Source organism: Alligator sinensis, unplaced genomic scaffold, assembly GCF_000455745.1.
Source record: "Alligator sinensis unplaced genomic scaffold, ASM45574v1 scaffold969_1, whole genome shotgun sequence".
NCBI lineage: Eukaryota > Metazoa > Chordata > Crocodylia > Alligatoridae > Alligator > Alligator sinensis.
In genome coordinates, this window is record NW_005842739.1 from 312,698 (window position 1) to 332,885 (window position 20,188).

The following is a 20,188-nucleotide window of genomic DNA, read 5'->3' on the forward strand; positions in this document are numbered from 1 at the left end:
TCAACTGTGTCTAGGATAGTAAAGCCCTTGATGTTAGCTGCAGTGAGCATTTAAGAGTTTCCAACTTCTTGTCCTCCAGTTCATCTCACTGAACTACATCCTCCCTCTCACAGAAAATGCATTTTCTGTGGCAATCAGAGGAAAAAGAGGTCACAAACAATTAAACCATAATAGTTGCAGGTTGAGTACAGACAGAACAATCTATAGGAGGTAATTTTTTTCATTATCTTGCTCTGACCTCAAGCCTGAACCTCATATGGCATAGAAGAAAGTGTCTTGCAGAGGAGAACAGATGACAACATTACAGAAGGAAAGACAAATCTTTATTAGGAGGGTAACATAAAGGTAATAGTATCAGCTAAGAACTGGTTCCAGTTACAATACATTATCATTTGCAATAAACAACATTTTCTAGAGATAGGTTCCTATTATAAAATCTACAATTGTTCACCCATCCACACGCAGGAAGCCATGCTTCCGTACAGAGGCAAAGTACTGCTGCATGCCTCACTTGCACTTAAGTCATTGCCTGTGCTGCAGGAATTTCTTTTTTTCCCACCTTAAGTATCTTCATGGTTTCTTTGGGACAATTCCTTCTGGTACCTTGGCACCCAAAGGCATCTGAAATGGGTTATGTCTCACTACATTTGTATAGGATGAGGAAATTTAATAACAATCCTAGGGTACAAATTTTGTGCTTTAGGACCTTCCTACCTGCCTTCTATTCCAGTTTCTCTCCCCTAGAAAAAAAGGCTCGCCCTCCATCCCTTTCTCACCAGGGTTCCACAGACTGTTCAGTAGATGACTCTGAAAATAGTTTTCATTTCCTCCCAACCCCAAACACAAGGACAATAATAAGTTCATTAACTTTTCAACATGTAAAGAGACCAAAACCCACAATCATTTTAGTCAGGCAATAATCTTCAGTTAACTTCAACAGGAATTTTACATAAGTGGGGCCTGAAGGATTTGAAGAATGCCAGAGCTGTCTGAGAAAAGGTAAGTGTTGGCATTTTTGCACTGCTTTCAGGTTTGAAGGAGCCAAACAAAGAAGGGAGAAAGTGCCAGAGGAGGTGTGGCAGTGCAGTCCCCTCACTTCAGCTGTGCTGCACATGAGTTCTCAGCATCAGGTCTGGTCGGAGCCCCTGCTTTTGCACAGCTCTGGCCTCCTTTCCCCTGCTGCTGGGGTAGGGAAGGGCAAACAGTATTTACCCCTTGGGCTCCAGAACTAAGTGAAAGCAAGGAATCCAGCCACATCCCACCAAGATCAGCTGGTGAGTTGAACTCAGTGCTAGCACGGAGCTCTAGCAGGAGCCCACACTGACCAGGAAGGGAGTTCAGAGTGCATTGCCCATGTGTAGCACAGTTCCCTGCCCCATTTCTGGGTCTGCTACTGGAAAGTACACCCTGTTCTGCTAAACCCTTTGCAGATCAGATTCATCCCCCTACTTGTGTCCCCTTATGTTTCCTCAAGACAATCCACTGATAGGAGGTTGGCTAGCATTTTTAGTAGCATGCGAGTGGGGGGGTTGAAGCAGATGTATCCAGTGCACTGGACAGTAAAGCTGGTAAAATAGCTTTTTTGTAACAAAAGATAGATGGTAGCTTATTTTACAAGTAAGTATGAAGCAAGGAAGATTGATTTTTCATTACATATTCAGCAACAACTGGGTTACTCTGATTTAATTGTGTCACTAATCAACCCATATCAAACAGCTCCTTCAATACCAGAGCTGAAATAGAAAAGAAACGTTATGGTTATTTTTATTTTGTCAGACTTGTCCTGCTAAATTTCTTGTACAACATTAGTATTTTGCCTGCCATGATAAAAGCTGTTGGTCTGTTTATAGCTGGACAGATCTATGTTGTGAGTAGGTATGTATTGCTCACTATGCAACAGTTCACATGTAGGCTTATTAATTAAATTACAGTAACAATCATGAGATCCTTCTCATATATACACTGCGCTTGCTACTTAAAAATGTTAAAGAATGTAGATAAAGATATGCTTGCAAACAAGTCATGCTAGACTGAAGGACCATAAAAGGTTAACATTAAGGTTTGATATCGCAAATACTCAGAGCCAGAGAAGTATTTCTTCCTGACTCCACAGGAAGTTTCAGATTTCCTTCAATATCAGGCATGCATTTTTAGGCCTAATAATCTGCAAGATAGTGTATCTTAATGCCCAATTACTATGTTGCCTTTCTCCTTTTTTCACTTCTAACTTGATGAATGAGGTTAAATTGCTGGAACTGCAAGCCAGTGCCTCTAATAACACCTTGGAAATTCACTATTTAAAAAAATCATTTTTAACTAAGGTTGTGAGCTATAAAAGTGGCTAGCAATTGCATGTGAATTCAAGTGGAAAGAAACAAAAGGCAAAAAGGTAATTAAGAGGTCCTAAACCGTACAGTCTACTGTCTCCCACCTGCTGGAGGTGGAAGTACTTGAATAAGCTAAAAAAAAAAAAAATGCTCTCGCAGCACTTGAACTTCTTCCAGAAATGATTCTGAGGGTAGGAAAGAAGAGGTGGTGTTTCTAGAACTGTGGTGACTGTGATGTTGAACAATGTCCACTAGGAAGCATGCTTCAGACCATAAAACATTTTTCATTTAGAAACCTAAGACACATTTGAACCTTGGACTTCAAGCAATGGATGACTACCTTTACAGTTTAACCCTCTGTGCAGCCTTTTTGCAGGCCTGAGCACTAGGCATTAAATAGTAAAATAAAACCAATGCAAAAAAGACTAAATTTACAAAACTCAGCTGCACCTTCAGTTGTTCTTTTTTTGTTTTGTTTTGTTTTGTTTTATGGATGCTGACAACTGTGCCAATATGCATAAACTTAAAAGAGATGTTTATATTTGATTGATACAAGGTCATGGTTGTTCACATAATTTTATCTAGTTCGTAAAACACATAGATCTGCAAAGAGTCATTTTCTGTAGAACAAATACAGAACTTGAGCACTGAGAGTAGCAGACTGGCCAAAACTTTTTTTTTTTTAATATAATTTGGTTTGCTTGAATGCCCACCTACCCTGGACTGCTTACAACCCAAAAATGCACTACTGCATGAATGCTGATGGAATAAAAAGTGAGAGGGGCCAGAAACCGTACTGTCTATGTTTCTAGGCTGAGCAGAAAGTAGGTGAAAAGTAAACAAAGAGCATAAGCTGAAAAAGCTTCCAATAGTAATCACCTTTTGCCTGACATGCTGGCTTCTTTCACTGCTGTGCCCAAGCTGTCTTGTCTGAGAAGGGTATCATTATGGAGCAGGGGGAAATGCTAATTGTCATTGCTTTAACGTTTTTGTAAGGAAGTTATAGGCCAACATGGATCTGGAGGAGCACAGTCAGGGAAAATGCAGACAACATACTATGTTGCTGCTGTTTTCATGTCCCTCCAACCCAACTCCATGAATGGAAGCAAGCCAAGAAGAGAAGTCGTGAAGTTCAATGCAACAGCACTTTTTCCATACATATACCCATTTATTTTACTTCTCCACCCCAGCAGATAACGCCTTGGGTTAGGAACCTCCATACATTTCCTACAAATTGTTCCTTCCACATGAAGAGGTCCCACTCCCTGAATTACAGAGAACCCTTGTGCCTCTGAGCCAACTCTTGGAGCCCCTGTTCATCAGCAGTGAAGCTCCACTGAAACTACACAGCCCAGGCTTTCTGCACTGCTGGATTCCTCCGTAATTAGGGTTTTAATTTTTCTGAAGTCCTGCATGAGGGAAGTTTCCCAGCCCCTGCCAAGTCTTCCCTAGTTAATGAAGAGGAACAAGAAAAGGGCAGACAGTGTCATGGAAGCAGATGTATTCAGCCCTCCATCCACAAATAGAGGAGTCCTCCAGATAAACTGGGTCCCCCTAACACAGATCTCAAGGAGGCAATGGGGCATTAGTGTCTAATATAACACCCATAAAGAAAATGCCCAGGTGCTGCACAACAATTAAGAGTAGCAAAATCAAAATGTTAACAGTTTTGTCTTTCATTAAAAAAATCTCCCTGACCCAAGACATGCAGCCATGTAGCAACTAAGCCTTAACACTGTTCACTGCATTGTGCTAAGGCTTGAGACATTCCAATTCTTTATTACAAGCCATATTGCAACTTCCATCTTAATTTATGTGCATGAAGCACTCAGTCTTGATAGGGTCCTCATGCTCCCATTACAATCAAAGTAAGTTTAAGGTGTTCAGCCCATTGCAGGAGGCGTCTCTGTATCCCTTTCAGCTCCTCAGGTCCAGAGGGGAACTCTCTTCGTATATTATTACAGAAGAAAGCAGACAGGATTTCTCTGCTGCCATCACATCTTCAGCATAAATATAAGGGACATTTCCATTATACAGGATACAAAATGTATCACATTAACTGGCAGCTGATTAAAGAACAACTGCTAAATAGTCAGCTGCCTTTAAAAACAAAGGCATTTTCACTTCACAAGTGCTACCCTAAAAACCATAGTCACAAAGCAGAGCTTGGAGGTAATACTATGTACTAAAGATGCTATTTATGGATCTCCCTTTTCTGTATCCAATTCAGAAACCATATATGAAGATGAAACTCACAGTTACACACCGCTCTTTACAGACGCAAGGGAAATTCTGCACATTGGCTTTAATTGTCAAGGTCAGCTTCATAATCGGCGTGTTCCTTCAAGTGACGGAGTACAGATACAAGCCAAATATAGCTCAGAGTCTCACAGTCATCACTGTTAGTAACGGTCCTGGATAGGATGGTAGCAGTGATTCACAAGTCTAAGATAGGAAAATGTCTTCAGAAATTTAGACATAAACGTTCAGCACAGAGCATGCAGGGAATTACATGTGCTTCTTGTTCCTACAACCATGACAACAGGAGCTTTGCTGTCTAATCCCCCCTCGACTCTGCTGAAAATTTCCCCTTCAGCTGAAATTGGTAGATACTTTAGGAAGCTTTTGATTTTGAAAAATAAAAGGTGGATCAACACTTTCTTGGTGCATCAGACTGGTGTGTCCTTTCTTTTCACCCTTACTCAATTATCTGTCTTTTGCACTGTAGTTGAAGGAAACACCATTTTTGATGGAGCCATTCATGATGTTCTTCGGATTCTCTCCTTCAATCTTTTCTCTGCTGAAAATAGTGTCCTGATCACTGTCAAACTCTGACTCTGACACCATCAGGCTGGAATTGTGTTCTGTGCTTCTGTGTTTTATACCTGAAAACCAACAATAAAAAGGCTCTTTGGACAGTCTTAATAACCTCCTTCCCATGTAGTGTTGCACAAGCTAAGTGAACCTGTGCTATAATATAATGAACTGTCTGTTCCCACTTCCCATGTTAAATTATTTCTCTAGCAGATACTGAATATCATAGGCCAGATATTCCCTGGGCCTTTGTGTGGAACTACATCATTTATATCACTCGGGTCGTCTTTACATGTGCTCTGGGAGTGGGGGGGCAGGGCGCTTTAATTAGAGCGGCTCTCAGGAGCTGCTCTAATTAAAGCGCCTGCAGCATCTTGTGTATTCAGTGTCCCGCACTTCAAAATGGTGGCAGGGGTACTTTAACTAAAGCTCATTTGACGAGCTTTAGTTAAAGCACTCTCACTACCATTTTGAAGTACACTGAATACGTGAGGGACACTGAATACATGAGATGTCGAGGCTGCTACAGCATACTAATTAGCATGCTCCAGCAGACTCAGTTAATCAAGTCTGCTCCAACATGTTGTAATTACAGCGCATCGGAGCAGCCATCCTGTATGTCCGCAGGTACCCAGGAGGCTCAGATCACTTGTTCCTTGTCCTGCCCTTATTTTATACATAGATATTTACAGTTCAATTAAAGCATCTCAGCATGAAGTACAATCCTGTCCAGGTCTTATTGAATCTATCAATTGTATCTAGCCACACAGGCAACTATATGATGGATCTAGCTGATAATGAACGGTCTATGCTTTTCAATGAATTTATTACTGCTTTAGAATGTCTGTTATTTGGAGTGATTTTAACCAATTAAATTCAAAGTGCCCCCCCCCAGCACTTCAAAATGTAATGAGAACTAAGGGAACATTCCAAAAACCAATGAAGTTAAATGGGGCATTTGCAGGCCATGTGGAAAATGCAGTGTAAACAAAATACTTCATGTTTCCTTTCAAGAAGGAAAAAATTGGGTAAAGGAAAAATTTGTAATTTACTTTAAAATTAAGGTGAACACAAGAATGTAGGCTTACTGCTAAAAGGAGCCCCAATCTTAAAAAAAAAAAAAAAAAAAAAGACAACTTACCATATTTAGGTCTTAACTCCATTCTCTCCTGGTCATCTATATTATCTAAGATGGTATATTTGGTTTTTTTCCTTATTTTTGTCCTCTTCCTGCTAAAAGGAAAGTTAACACAAGTAAATAAAGTTCTCACACACGGTAAATGCTCTCTCCCTTACACACATACAGAACTACCAATAAGGCTAAAATTTTCTCTCTCGTAAAATATCTACGTATACCGCCACTGATTTCAAAAGTCAGTTCTGACTGCACCAGCTTAACAAGGAGTAGAAATCCAGGCCACCGAGTGTAAATCTTGTGTGCAGAAAGAAGGGACAAAACCTGCTATGCATACCTAGAAAAGAAAAAAAGCTTTCTGCGATAACTGGTGGTAGGCCTTGTCACCGAGCACCATCTCCAGGGGTGGCTATAAAGCCCCCGAAGGCCAAAAAATTCTCTGTACCCTGCTCTATGGGCAGTCTGTCCTTCTCTCACCACCACATCTTGATGTTAATCATTAGTGAAACACAGGAAGCTGCCCTAGAGTCTTACTGTGATGACCACCAGGTTTGGGGTCAAGGCTTTATGGGACAATTGCATGGCTCCATTCCACCCCTACACCATGCCCCAAGCCTCGCAGATGTCATCCTCACTGATGTTCTCTCTTTACACACACAGCCCTTCTTGGGGACCTCAGACTCCTCAGCCTCTCTTTGGGCACCCAGACCCCTTGGTGTCTCATGCAACCCCTCCCTGGGCTGCCAGGCCCTTCGGTCTCTCACCCAGGCCCTCTGAGCTGCCAGACCTCTTTGGTCTCTTCCTGGACCCTTTTGGCCCCAAACTTTCCTGGCCCCCTGGACCCTTCTGGTCTCAGCCTTTCCCAGCCCATCTCTGGGCCCCTCTGGCTCCATTCTCTCTAGGCCCTATACTGGGCCCCTTGGCCCTTCTTGTCCCCCTCTTTCCCGGTCCCTCTCTGGGCCTTTGGACCCTTCTGATCCCAATTTCTCTCTTCCTTTTCTGCTAGGGTATGGTCCCTTAGCCTTCTCTCTCCATTGGGTAACCCACAAGTCAGTGGAAGCTGAGACTTCCAGGTGCCCCATACTCGCCTTTCCCTGGGGTGGCCCACGAATAGCATTTCACAGAGCTTGCCCCACCACAGGCAGCCCCGCCACGCTAACCAGCCACAGTAGGGTGCAGTTTCAGGTCTTGCCCAGGACCAACCTGTTCTAAGTATCCTAGCCTCTCTTGGATTCCCCCCGATGTCATATGCCCCTCCTGGGCTGTGGGTTTCCAGCCCTACTCATTGACCAACCTGGGCTATGGGCCTCTAGGCCTGCTAGCCCTGGCTCAATCTCACCTCCACAACCCCTGGGCCCAGCTCTCTTTCTCAGACCCCTTTCTCGAGCCCATCTCCTCAGATGGCCCTGTATCAACCATCTTCATCCTAGGCTGCATGCCCCTTGACCCCTTCCTCTCTGGCTGTGGCCACACATGGATCTTTGGCCTATTCTGGGCCCTGGCCCTGCCTAGGTCCAGTTGAGATACCCTGGCTCTGGCAATCTCTGTAGTGGTCTCTTAATCTTTTGGCCCCTCCTGGGCCCTGGCCCCACACAGGCCAGTCAAGGTTCTGGGTCAGCCCTCTCTCCTCTGTGGGTCTCACTCTCAGGCACCTCCATAGGCCTCTCCCTCTCAGCCTCTCTCTCTCTCTCTAGGCTCACCCAGACCCCTCAATAGGCCTCCATATACTCAGCTCTGGGCTCACCTAGACTCCTCAATAGGTCCAATAAACACAGCTGAATCCCTCTTATACTCAGCTCCTCTCTCAGGGCTCCTGGCCCCACAGGAATCTCCCCCACCCCCATACTTCCTTCCCAAATCTCCAGACTGCTTCTGATGTTATCTCCATGCTGGCATTGGAGAGCTGCAACCGTCTTGCTCCATAGATGTTCACCCAGCAGTCTCTAAGATGTTACTGCCAGCTCTGCTCTCAGGGCCTGGGCTTATATCCTGCCTAGGCCCAGCCCTCCTCCAGTCACGTGACTCCATCACTCAGCCCTAGTACCACCTGCAGGCATAGGGAAGAGGGAGCTAATGGGCCGTGTGCTTCCAGCAACTGCAGCAGGGGTAGGGAGGGATGTGCAGGCAGCAGTGCGGGAGGGAGTGGGGCTGGGGCAACCGCTGCAAAGCAGGTCAGGACATGGGACTGAGCTGTGAGTGGCTCATCTGGAGGGGTGGCTCCTGCTGCTATGCATACTCTGGAGGCATGGGGGACCTCTGCAGGAGACTGCTGCGGGCTAGGACCGGGGCAGTGCAGGGCTCTTCCCATCAGGGCAGGGCTGGGCTGGGCTGTGTTCGGGGTGGGCAGCAGCAGTGGTGGGAGGGGGACTATGGAGGGGTGGAGCTGCAGCCACCCCAAAATTCACTGTAGCCCCTCCAACTCCTCCCAGAACTGCCACTGCCCACCCCAAGCACAGTGTCAATTAGCCCCCACTGGGAAGAGCCCGGCCCAGCCCCAGCCCCAGCCCACAGCAACAGCCTGCCCCACCCCACGCAGATCTGGGGGCACACACCCCCCGCGCCATCCCAGGGCGTGTGCAGTGGCAGGAGCCACCCCCCTCCCTTCCCGCACCCTTCTGGATGAGCCACGGCTCAATCCCGCACCCTGTCCCACCCTGGCTGTGCAGGGCTTGCCCCAGCCCCACTTCGTCCCCTGCCCCACAGCACTTTCCCCTCCCCCCACAGACTTACCTGCTCGGGGGAGGCAGAGGCATATGCTCAGTGCCCCCCCCCACAAATTTTTTCTCCCTCCACCTATGCCTGCAGGCTCCCTGGGTCAGCTGACTCCACAATTAACCCTGGCCCACACCTGCTGTCTGCTCCACAGGCTGCTTCAGCTCCTAAAGTGGCAGGTGCCCTAAGTGTCTTGCCACAGGCCTGAAACACACTATTTGGCTGCAGATCAAAAAACTCTGCAGATCAGAGCTTTTGATTCTTTGGATCAAAGATTTCGATAGGGATCACCTGCACATTTCAGATTTGCATTTCTGCTCAACTTTGTTTGGGCCCATCTTTAGCTACAAGCCATCTAATGGAGATTTCTCTGCCATGTCCTATGTGTTGAGCTCCCTCCTGACCCAGTCTGCAAAATTAACATTTCCTCTTAATTTCTTCCAATTATATGTCTTTGACAATGCCTGCAGACGGTCACCTCTGCATGCATTTCATCTATTACTCGTGTGAAGAAAGGGCTGAATGTTTGAAAGAAGGGAACAAAAGGATGAAGAAGCTGAATGGTGGAAGGGGGTATCTAATATGATGCACACTTGACCCCTCACCCCCCAGTCATTTGGCTTATGCGTTGTATCCCTTCCACCTAATCTTTTTTTCCACCTGTGTCTTTTTTACTTTGTAAGCTCCTCAAGACAAAAGCCAACTCCCTTTGTGTCTGATAAGTACATAGTGGATGCTGTCAGGGATAAAATAACTTGGACTCTACACTCTTCAGATTGGTAGACCTAATCTGGGATGTGGCTCAAACTACCTAGAAAACCAACCACATCAATAGAAGTCATGTCACCTTCTTGTAAGCTTCACAAGACCAAAAGCACCCCAATCTCTGCTCTGCCTAGTTTCTGCCTCTTCTCTTTACCTAGATTATTGCATCAGTCAGGTCCCTTTTGTGGAGTGCTAAGTAAATGGGGATAGTTTCAAAGAGGCAAATAAACCTTCCCTCCCTCCCACATTTCATAGAAAAAAAAACACAAGGCAGGCATCCTCTCAGATAGTATCCTGTCCATATCACAAAAAGATTTCATAGCGAAGAAAACTAAAAACCCAGACAATTAATGTTTTGTTACATCAACACAAATAGCCTCTTGGCTAGTCTGTTTGACAAAGCAGTTGTTCTAATGACAAGAACTACTAGGGAAAACTGGGTTATTTGGGACAGAATTTCTAATCATCTTGCTGAGATTCATATGAAAACCATTGGGAAAAAAACACAAATGAGGTAAACTACACTGTCAAAAGCAGAAAGGCCCCAGAGATGTAGGACATTAGCACACTTTCTCCAGACTGGCTCCTTGGACATCAGTTAAGTCCACTTCTTCACAAGGGAGGGTTTGATGCCTTTCTCTCAGGTCTAAAATAACCCATACTTGGTGCCCTTCAGGGCAAACAGCAATGCTCATGTCCTTTCCCTTGCTGTGAGGGATGGTGAGGACTTTGGTAGAAGACTATGAAGATCTTATATATGTTTGCAGCTGGTGGGTTACGATATACGTTAGTTATTAGGTGACAAGAACATGATTCCAGGAATACTTTTTGTAACTGTACGGTTAAAGTATGTAGAGAAGTACTTAGAGCAAAGGCCAGAAAGAAATATCTGCAGGTGGCAAAGAGTTGCTTAAGGCTAAGAAATTGATTTACAAGTACAAACAACCTGTAGCGATGTCACAAGTATGCAGTTTTTTTCAAAACAGTTATCTACGTACCTTTTGCAGCAGCAGATGCAGAACCAGGCTAGCCCAACTGTGAGCACAACCAAAATGAAGGCAGATACTGTTACATAGAGTATACTCCATTCTGGAGGACAAAAAAGGAGAGACAGCTGTGAGCAGAGTGGTATTGATGGGATTATTTTAATGCAGTTGTCTTAACAGATGATCCTGGAAGATAGGGAATGGCTTTGCTTTACCTTAAGCATAATTAGAATTTGAGAGATCTTAGCACCTGAAGTTCAGTTCTTCTCTCAGAAGAGAATAAATAAAAATAATAGCCAAAGAGTTCCATGCTCGTCTTCCAGATCAAACATGTTCTTTTGATAAGTATTGGGTTTTTTTTTTTCCTTACCAGCTCAATAAATTCCACCTGAAATCTGAAATTCAAGGTGGGTTTTCTGCAATTGTGTTACAAACATGAACTTCTCTGCCACCTTCTAAATTGTACAGCTCTCTGATAGGACTGATAACCGGCAATAGCCTTCTTCTGCAACTACACTCTAACTCTTAATGTGGCAGAAGGTAATGTAGGGTGGCACTGTAGGGACTAACTATTTCAGAGAGGAATAAGATTTTGTAAGCAACGGCCTATTTTGTTGGATGCTAGGAATCTTGATCTGTGAATTCAGAAAATCTGATATAGGGTCTGAGGCAAAATAAAAGGAAGCCCTATAATCCTCTCAGGTTCTCAGTGGTGTAACTAGGGTAAGGCAACTGGAGCAACTACCCTGGATGCTGATTTGAGGGGTGAAAATAATGGCTGCCGCTAGCAGCCACATGATCACAGCAGTGATGCAACAGCAACTGGAAATCACTGCTGCCCTGGGCACCTGGGCATCCAGCTGCATCACTACACCATTGCTGATGCTTATTTATTATTTGGACAACAGTTGCATCCAGAGTCTCTAATCATGATCAGGACCCAGTGTGCTATTTATTTATTTATTTATTTAGATTTCTGGTAGACATGCATATATGGCTTCAGCTTCCAGTACCCGTACTCATGGGCAGCAGTATCTCACTCCTCAAGTAGTCCTGTAGAAATCAGTGGGATGAGGAAGAAAAAACATGTTTCTTAGCAGAATAATTTCAGAATCTCTCCAATATGAAGAGCAGGACCGTATCTGGGTTCATTTGATGCTACCCGAACAGTCTAATACAGTAAAGATTTGTAAAGCCAAGGACCACAGAGAAGATTTTAAATAGGACATCAAATGTGTAAGCTTAACAAAGCAGGGAAAGTCCTGTCAAAGAAAATCACACGGGTAAACTGGTGACAGGCTGCTTCTGCCAGAGATGACTTTAATAAAGATGAGATAAAGACATTTAAGAAAATGGTGAAAGTGTTCAAATAAAAAAAAATGATTTTTTAGAAATGAGAGTACTTCTTAGCTTAGAGCTAACATCTGAACTAGACCCTATGCAGGCAACATTAGAGTCTTTATATATAATATAGGCCTGCCTCAATGCTCATGTGTTACCCCAGTGCTGTTAATCTCAATCATAACAGGAATCGGAGATTCTTGTGGCAGTAAATGCAGTACAAAGGCTGGAAATATCATTGCAAGAACCCTCCTGAACTATCTCCTTCCACTTGCTGAAGAGCTTCTCCTAGAATCTCAGTGTGGGTTTAGTGCACACATGAAAACGCACAACTGACATGATCTTTACAGCTCACCAGCTGCAGGGGAAATGCTGGGGACAACATAAGCCTCTCTACATGGTCTTCTTTAACCTCACGAAAGCTTTCAACTCTGTCAGCCAGGAAGTGTTGTGGAGGATCCTTCTGAAGTACAGATGCCCACCAAAATTTGTCACCATTCTCTGCCTCCTCCACAACAGTATGTGAGCGGTGGTTCACAGTAATGGACCTATCGCATCCCTTCAAGGTCAAAACAGGAGTTAAGCAAGGCTGTGTCTTTGCTCCAACACATCTCAATATTCTTTGCAGCAACGCTACATCTGACCACCAACAAGCTTCCAGCAGAGTGGAGCTAAACTACTGAGTGGATGGTAAGCTGTTTAACCTCAGCCGACTTTGAGTCAAAACCAAGACCACCCTAACCACAATCATTGAGCTCCAATACGCTGATGATGCTTAGTGTGACCTCATTCAGAAGCAGACCTTCAGGCAGTCATCAACATCTTTACCGAGGCATACAAGAAAATGGGACTGACACTTAACATTCAGAAGACTAAGGTCCTCCATCCATTCAGAAGACTAAGCTCCTAGTGAACAGTCCCCAGCTCCAGCAGTCCAGATCTACAGTGAGACTCTGAAGATGCTATTTCCTGTACCTCAGAAGCTATCCCTTGCAGAAGGCTGACATCGATGAAGAAATCCAGCATCACCGCAAATGTGCAAGTGCAGCCTTTGGATGCCAAAAGAAATGGGTGTTCAAAGATCGCAACATCAGATCTGAAACTAAGCTCATGGTTTATCAGGCAGTTGTGATCCCCACCTTACTGTACGGAGCTGAGACATGGACAACGCACAGGAGACATCTAAAGTTGTTGGAGAAATACCATCAGTGTTGCCTGTGGAAGATCCTCCAAATCCAGTGAGAAGACAGATACACCGACATTAGCATTCTCCTGCAAGCAAACACTGTGAGTACTGAGATGATGATCATCCAACATCAACTTTGTTGGGCCACCCATGTCATCCGGCTGTCTAGCTCCTGAAGCAAGTTTCATTTTTCCAGGTCAGCCAAGGTATACACTCAAGAGGAGGGCAGAGAAAGCACTTCAGGCACGAGCCCAAGGCCAAATTAAAAAAATGCAATATTGATGTCAACTTGTGGGAGACTATTGCCCAGAACCACCCCAAATGGAGGAGAAGTCTGCTGCAGGGATCTCAGTACTTTGAAACCTCATGGCAACAACAGGAGATGGAAAAGCAAGAGCAGCAGAAACAGCATGTCGTGGATCAGATCAAGAATCCAGCACCACCCTCCCCAGACAGAAACACATGTCCAAGCTGGAGGAGAGTCTGTCAATCCTGAATAGGCCTCATCAGCCATCTTTGGACACACAGATAAGACAGTCGTGGAAGACAATCATCCTCGACTGGGAGGGACTGCCGAAGTACAAGGCTGCCTACTACACAATCCTTCCTTCCTTTTAATCCCATCCATCAGCTCTGCAGCAACCATGGGACTTGCCACCCATTCAGTTTCTATAGTATTCATCAAGTGTATGACTATGACTCCATGTGTCTGGTTCCAGGGTAGTTTCCTACCCAAGTACTGGTCAGGATACTTCCAAGGTCAAGTAAGAACATCTGTATTCAGTCCAGCCTGGGCCCTCTTAAGCCATCAATCTGGGCAAAAATCACTTAATGTCCCACAGCAGTAACACAGCAATTTTTGTACTCTTTATCTGAAGGTCTGATATAAAATGCTATATAGCTTAAAATTATCTGAAAATTACAAGGACAAGTATTATATTGTGGGCACTCAATTATTTTGTAGTCATGTACAGTTTCTTAGTACACTGCTGATAGCTGAACAAATGGACAAACAGGCAATATCCTAATCTTTCTTCATGTAGCCCGGGTACACCTGGGGGGGGGGGGGGCCCTGGCTCCAACGACAGTGGTGGTGGTCAGGCAGGGTGCTGAGGAAGGGGTTAGCTACTAGAGCAGCTTCCTCCCCTCTCTACAGAGCTAGGCCAAAACCAAATACTTAACTATGTACAATTTATTATAAGAAGAAATACAGATGCTTAATATAAAATCTAACAGGGACTCAGGCAAGAGTCCTGTTACGTAGAATTGGGCAGGACTGACCCGATGATGAACCTGTCAGGTGTTGGAAATTGTACACCTGGGAAAGGATTGGGTGATTAGCCCACGAAAACCAGGATAGAAGATGGTGGCGGGGCATTGGTTTTTGCTTTCGGGCACCAGAAGACAAAGAAGAAAGCTACGGAGACTCCAGAAGGAAGAGGAGAGACTCGATCTGCAATCTTGAAGAACGCCGGAAGAGGAGAACTTCAAGAGAGGCGGCAGGTCAGTCAAAGAAAAAGGGATTACCTCTTTGAAAACCCCGCTGCACGGGTCAGTGCAGGAGCACTGTGAGGAGCCAGGAAGAGGATGACAGGAGCTCAGGGAGAGAAAGAGAGATAGTACCCCTCAGATGTGAGATGGGGGCCAAAAGGAGCTTACCTCGCGCTTCTGACTCTGGCGGGACACTTAATATCTGAGAACGGAGAGGTAGTCTGAAGAAACAGCAGGGAGCCACTCCCAGCAAAGCCGTCCGTGGAAAAGAGAGATGCGGAGAGCTCATACCGCTAATGAGGTAATTAGCAGCATAGATTAGGCACAAAGTTTCAAAAGTGTATCAAGCACAAAGCGTCCTTCTCAGTAATACTGGCTGTTCTCGCTAATGAAATAATTGGCGAAATTGTTATAATTGTATCACTTTTATTTTGGAAATAAATTAACTCTGTGAGTCTTTCACATCCAGATGGCATTTATCTTTCCTAAACTTCATAGAACACTGATCTCCTTTTCTTTTCTTCACATCCAAGTCATGGTAGGCGAGTACAGAGGGGAGACGAAGATAAGATTGCATAACCCACTCACATAAAACAGAATATTTACAAGGCTCAACATATAATACTATATATAATATTCCACAATTCACATATAATAACAAATATGAACCAAATAACTTACAACCTATACAACACAATTAACACATAGGGATAGTAACTTAACTATAATATTTCTTTAAACCTTCAGAAATAACAATACCAATATAGACACTGAGCCATTCAAACACATAAACCCCCTTAAAAAAATACCTTTAGCTATATAGCTCTTAACACAACAACCTCAAAATAGGGAGTGCACTCAGCACCTCCCTGAAGCTCCCCCCCTTTAGGGCCCTGGGATGTGGACACGCTCCTCCCGCAACGGGAGGTGGAGGCAACACACCCCCCTCACCCGTGTCAGCCTCCCCTGCAGGACCCGCTTCCTCAGTAATTCATGCTTCCTCTCTGGAGAAGTCAAGGCTCATCTCCTGGTGGCCAATCCCACAAGAGCCTCTCCCCAGTGGTGCCTTCAGCTCTCCTCGACAGCCTGGCACCCTGCGCTGGGCACCCAGGGCTCGCTCTCTCTCGTGGGAGCCAAGCCCTTGCAGGCTCCGACTCCCTGGTCTCACACCAGGGGTTCACCCCTTTCCCATGCCCTGCTCTGGGCACTGGGGCTCTTTTAGTTAAAAGTGGAGCCTCACTGAGGGGCTCCAGTCACTTGGCCTAGGGCCAGGGCTAATGTGAGCAGCCACAAGCTGCTCCCAGGGCCTGCTCTCTGTGTGCCAATCTGCACACCGTGCGGGGCCCGAGCAGCCTTGAGCTGCTCCCAGGGCCATAATTCCGTGTGCCAATCTGCACACCAAATGCCCAGTTGCTTGCTGGGTTCGCAGGCTCAAGCCGCCTCGAGTGGCTCCTAGAGCCTGATCCCTGTGCGCTGATTTGTGCACCCCTGAAAATCAAGCAGGGTCCTGAGGATGGCCGTCTCTGGAGCTCCTCTCTCCTCGTTGTCCTTCCTCGTCTCTCCAGCCTGCTGAGCATGCTCCCCTTTTGTACTCTTCAGGGGCTCCACCCCTGAAGTTTTCCGGACCAAGCTGGTGCAGTTCTGATCAGGTCCAGCTGCTCCTTGGCCCCTCCCTTCGGAAAAGGGCAGGGCATTGCTTCCCTTGTGCTGCCTCTGGATTGGTGGGTGGGCTCCAGCAATCAAACAGCAAACCATTGATCCTGGGACTCAACCCAAGCTCCGAAAAGGTAAGCCTGCTACATTCATGTTCTTTTTACTGCTTTTCTCTAGCTCCACAAGTAATACACTTACAAAACTGCTATAATGCAGATGTATGTTCTTGGAACATAACACACAACACTTTCCAGACTTACCACAATTACTCTCTCCATCACTGAGGTAACGTTGAATTAAGTTCTCCATCCACAGTTGGTAGCAAATACAACGCTTTGTAATAGGGTCACAGTGCCCATGTCCAGAACATTTTAAAAGGCAAGCTAAAGGAAAACAAAAATGTGAAGATTATCAGTATAAAAAAGGGCAAATTGCAATGTAGGCTCTTAGGGTGGCATTCTTTTGACCATAAATCCAGTGCATAAATTAAAAGAAAAGGTCATTTTCACCTCCCCTGAGGCTACACCTACAATTTTTTGCAGTCCAACAGTGAAAAATAATTTAAATAATTTTGCAGTATAACAGCTGTCATTTTCTCATGAAGGAGTGATCTCAAAACTAAGCCATTATAAAAATCAAATATTTTAGAGCTCAGAAAGTTCCTGCTTTATTATTTCTGATCTTCAGCAAATCATTTGATTTGAAATGACAACAAATAGATAGCTGTAATGCTTTAGTGTCCTAGAGCATTCAAATTACCAGAAGCATGTTACTTTATGGGAGACTGAACTATGAAGTTTGACCTAGATGCTCAAGCATTATTGTAAAGAGATCTCATTATGAAGAAATACAAACCAGTCTATATTACAAATGTAATCAGATTAAGGCACTGGGTTATAATGTCCAAACATTTTTAGCCAGTGTAGATAGAAAGAGACCCTATTATCATACTTCATGAATTCTGAAAGAAGTGATGCGATAAGTTCTGTTACGGTTATAATAAAGTTTGTTCCATCCAGAGAGATTAAAACAAGCCATGTAAGAGCACATCACAGATAGTCTAATGATATTACCTAGTCCCCCAGCATTGCAAAATTTTGAGTATATAGTGGAAATGTTTCTATTGTATAGCTTTTGTTTATAAAAATGGTAGATAACAATCAAATTGCACCCCAATAGTCTCTTTAAAAGAAGACAACTAGCAGAAGTCTATCATAGGTAGACTGGTATTTCAAGCAGCAGCAACATCTACACCAGTCCAACTTCTGAGCAGTCAGGGACCACATGCTGTATGTGCGACAGGTCCCACAGGCTTCAAGTCACACTGTGCAGGACTCCCCACACACACATGGGCCTCTCCCCACTGCACAGGTGCCCCCAACTCCCAAAGCTTCCCAGATTACAGGCTAGGTGAGCCCTGTAGGTTGATCCACCCCACCCCACCCCACTCCTAGGGTCAAGGGCAGAAATAGGAAGCTGGAGCAGAGAGGGGGAACCCAGAGACCCTGGTGGCAGCTGCAGAAAAGTAATGGGGGAAGCAGCACCCGGACCAGGGGCTACTAGTTAATCCCCCTATAGGCCACATAATGCCTGTGGCCACCAGTAGGACAGCTCAGATCTACACCATCTTTCATAAAATTAATGCAAACATCAAGCCCCATGTACATAAAGGAAGCTCTTGCCATATCCCTATGTTGCTTGCATCAATTAGTACTTTCATGGCTGTAAAAATCAAGAGACTAGAAAGCATCATTCAGAACATACCAGCTGTATCAACCCGCAGAACTTTAAAAAGCAAGAAGTCAGCCTTTTCCTTTAAAAGCTGCACATGCAGAGTCCGTGCAACGTCCGAAGCCTTTATGACTTTGAAAGGATGTCCATTCTGCACATAGAACATGATTGCTGTGCTGCAGAGAGCACACACACACAGACACAAAAATATTTGTTATCCACTGAGTTTACAGTTTTTTAGTTGACTGTCAGAAAACTGGTTCTTACTATATCTAGGCATGTAAGAATCGATCCATCTGTCTCTAGATCAGGGGTGGGCAAAATGCAGCCCGCAGGCCGCATGTGACCCACCAGGCCATTCCATCTGGCCCGCAGGACCCCTAAAAAATTTAGAAAATTAATATTTCTCTGCCCCTGGCTGCCTGTCAAGCAGCCCTTGATGGCTTGCCAAAACTTAGTAAGCAGCCCCCCCACCTAAAACAATTGCCCACCACTGCTCTAGATTAATCAAATCCAACAGAACAATATGGCTATTGCTCTAGTATGCAGTTCAGGAGCATTACCAGTTCTATACATAATCAGTTTCACAGGAAAAAAAAATGAAGAGAACAAACCCTTCCCTCCCACCACCACCCGTGGTTCTTTAGAGCCTTGCCCCTGTTCAAATCCTAGATATACTACAAAGCCCAGCTTTTTCCACAAGCATCTACACAGCCCACTGAAGTCAATGAGAAGATTGCATAAGGTAGTGCAGAGGTGATGCCGTTCAACTACATGGTGGAATAGACATACCCTATGTCTAACCCAACGTTGCAGTTGATCCAATAAAAGATAATTCTATCTCTTAGAACTCTTGCCTCTTCCAAGACTGCATAAGGACATTTGAAAGAATAGGAGCTCAGACACAATGGGAGATGGGGATTAAAAAAATAATTTTAGGCAAGAACTTATGCTACATTACAATTGGGTGCAATGCCTCAGCTTTCTTTAAAGAATCTTAAAACCAGAAATGAGCCAGTTGAGAGCTGCCATTTGAAATGTGGTAGGAATTAATAGTAGATTTTCAATTAATTTATTTGTGAATTTAGGAAGTGCCTAGAGCAAGTGCCAACACAGTTGTTAAAATATCATTTAGCTCAAGAAGATGTAGTTTAAAGTCTAGTCATCTCAAAAGGTTCTGGCAACAATCATGTTACACAGGAACATAGGACTGGAAAGAACATCCCAGGCTATCCAGTCCAGTCTCCATAAAAAAAGGACCTGGCTCTACACTACAGAGAAATACAAAAAATCCCCACAGTCTATGCCACTCTGACCAAGGGAAAAATTCCTTCCTGACCCCAAATGTGGCAATCAGTCTGACTCTGAGCAGAAGTAAGCCACTTCAGCCATGAAACTCTGGGTTGTATAAGTACCAGTAGGGGAGGAAAAACAGCCTTAGCTGTGGCCAATATCCCAGTACTTCAGAGGAAAGTGAAAAAAAAACCTACCAGAAGCCAGCAGCATTCATGATGGAAAAATATTCTTTCGTGGCCCCAACTGACAACCAGCAAAATCCCCGGGGCATGAGATCACCAAACTCCTTCTATACAGCAAGAGCAAGCTTTCACCTCAATCTGGGGATCACAAACATGTGACTTCACACCACACGCTGTTAAGCCAGAACTCCCTGCCCTATCATAAGAAGAGGTTGCCATTCCCTTAACAAGTGTAACGGCCCTTCTTTGAACATAATCACATAGGTACATTGGGGTTTTACCAATCCCCTGTAGAATGGTACCAACACCTTCTTGTCTCAGTTGTCTATATCCTGCCTAATCTACTTTAAGATTACATAAGCTTTTTCACAGCTGCATCCCACAGACGGCTCATGGCCACCCTATAATCAATCAATACACACTTGGGTCCCTCTCTTCCTCAAATATCTCCAGGCTATGGGCCCCCATCCTATAGCTGAAGTTTTTGTTATTGGTCTATAAGTGCATAACTTGCACTGCTTATGAGAAGATTTTAATTTCTGAAGACTGGGCTATACTTCTGCATTCCT

General features: G+C 44.6%; 1 protein-coding gene across 1 annotated transcript in view; it reads right to left on the reverse strand.

The window, feature by feature from the left end:
- Positions 1-336: 336 nt before the first annotated feature.
- Positions 337-20,188, reverse strand: part of KIAA0319 (KIAA0319 ortholog) — a 62,125-nt gene continuing 42,273 nt past the window's right edge. Inside the window, exons 15-19 of the mRNA XM_006034434.3 lie at positions 18,175-18,317; positions 16,671-16,793; positions 10,752-10,842; positions 6,283-6,374; positions 337-5,212 (exon numbers count right to left, since the gene is read on the reverse strand). Of these exons, the coding sequence (XP_006034496.1) occupies positions 5,034-5,212; positions 6,283-6,374; positions 10,752-10,842; positions 16,671-16,793; positions 18,175-18,317 (628 nt within the window). The 3' untranslated portion in view covers positions 337-5,033. The remainder of the gene's footprint in view (positions 5,213-6,282; positions 6,375-10,751; positions 10,843-16,670; positions 16,794-18,174; positions 18,318-20,188) is intronic.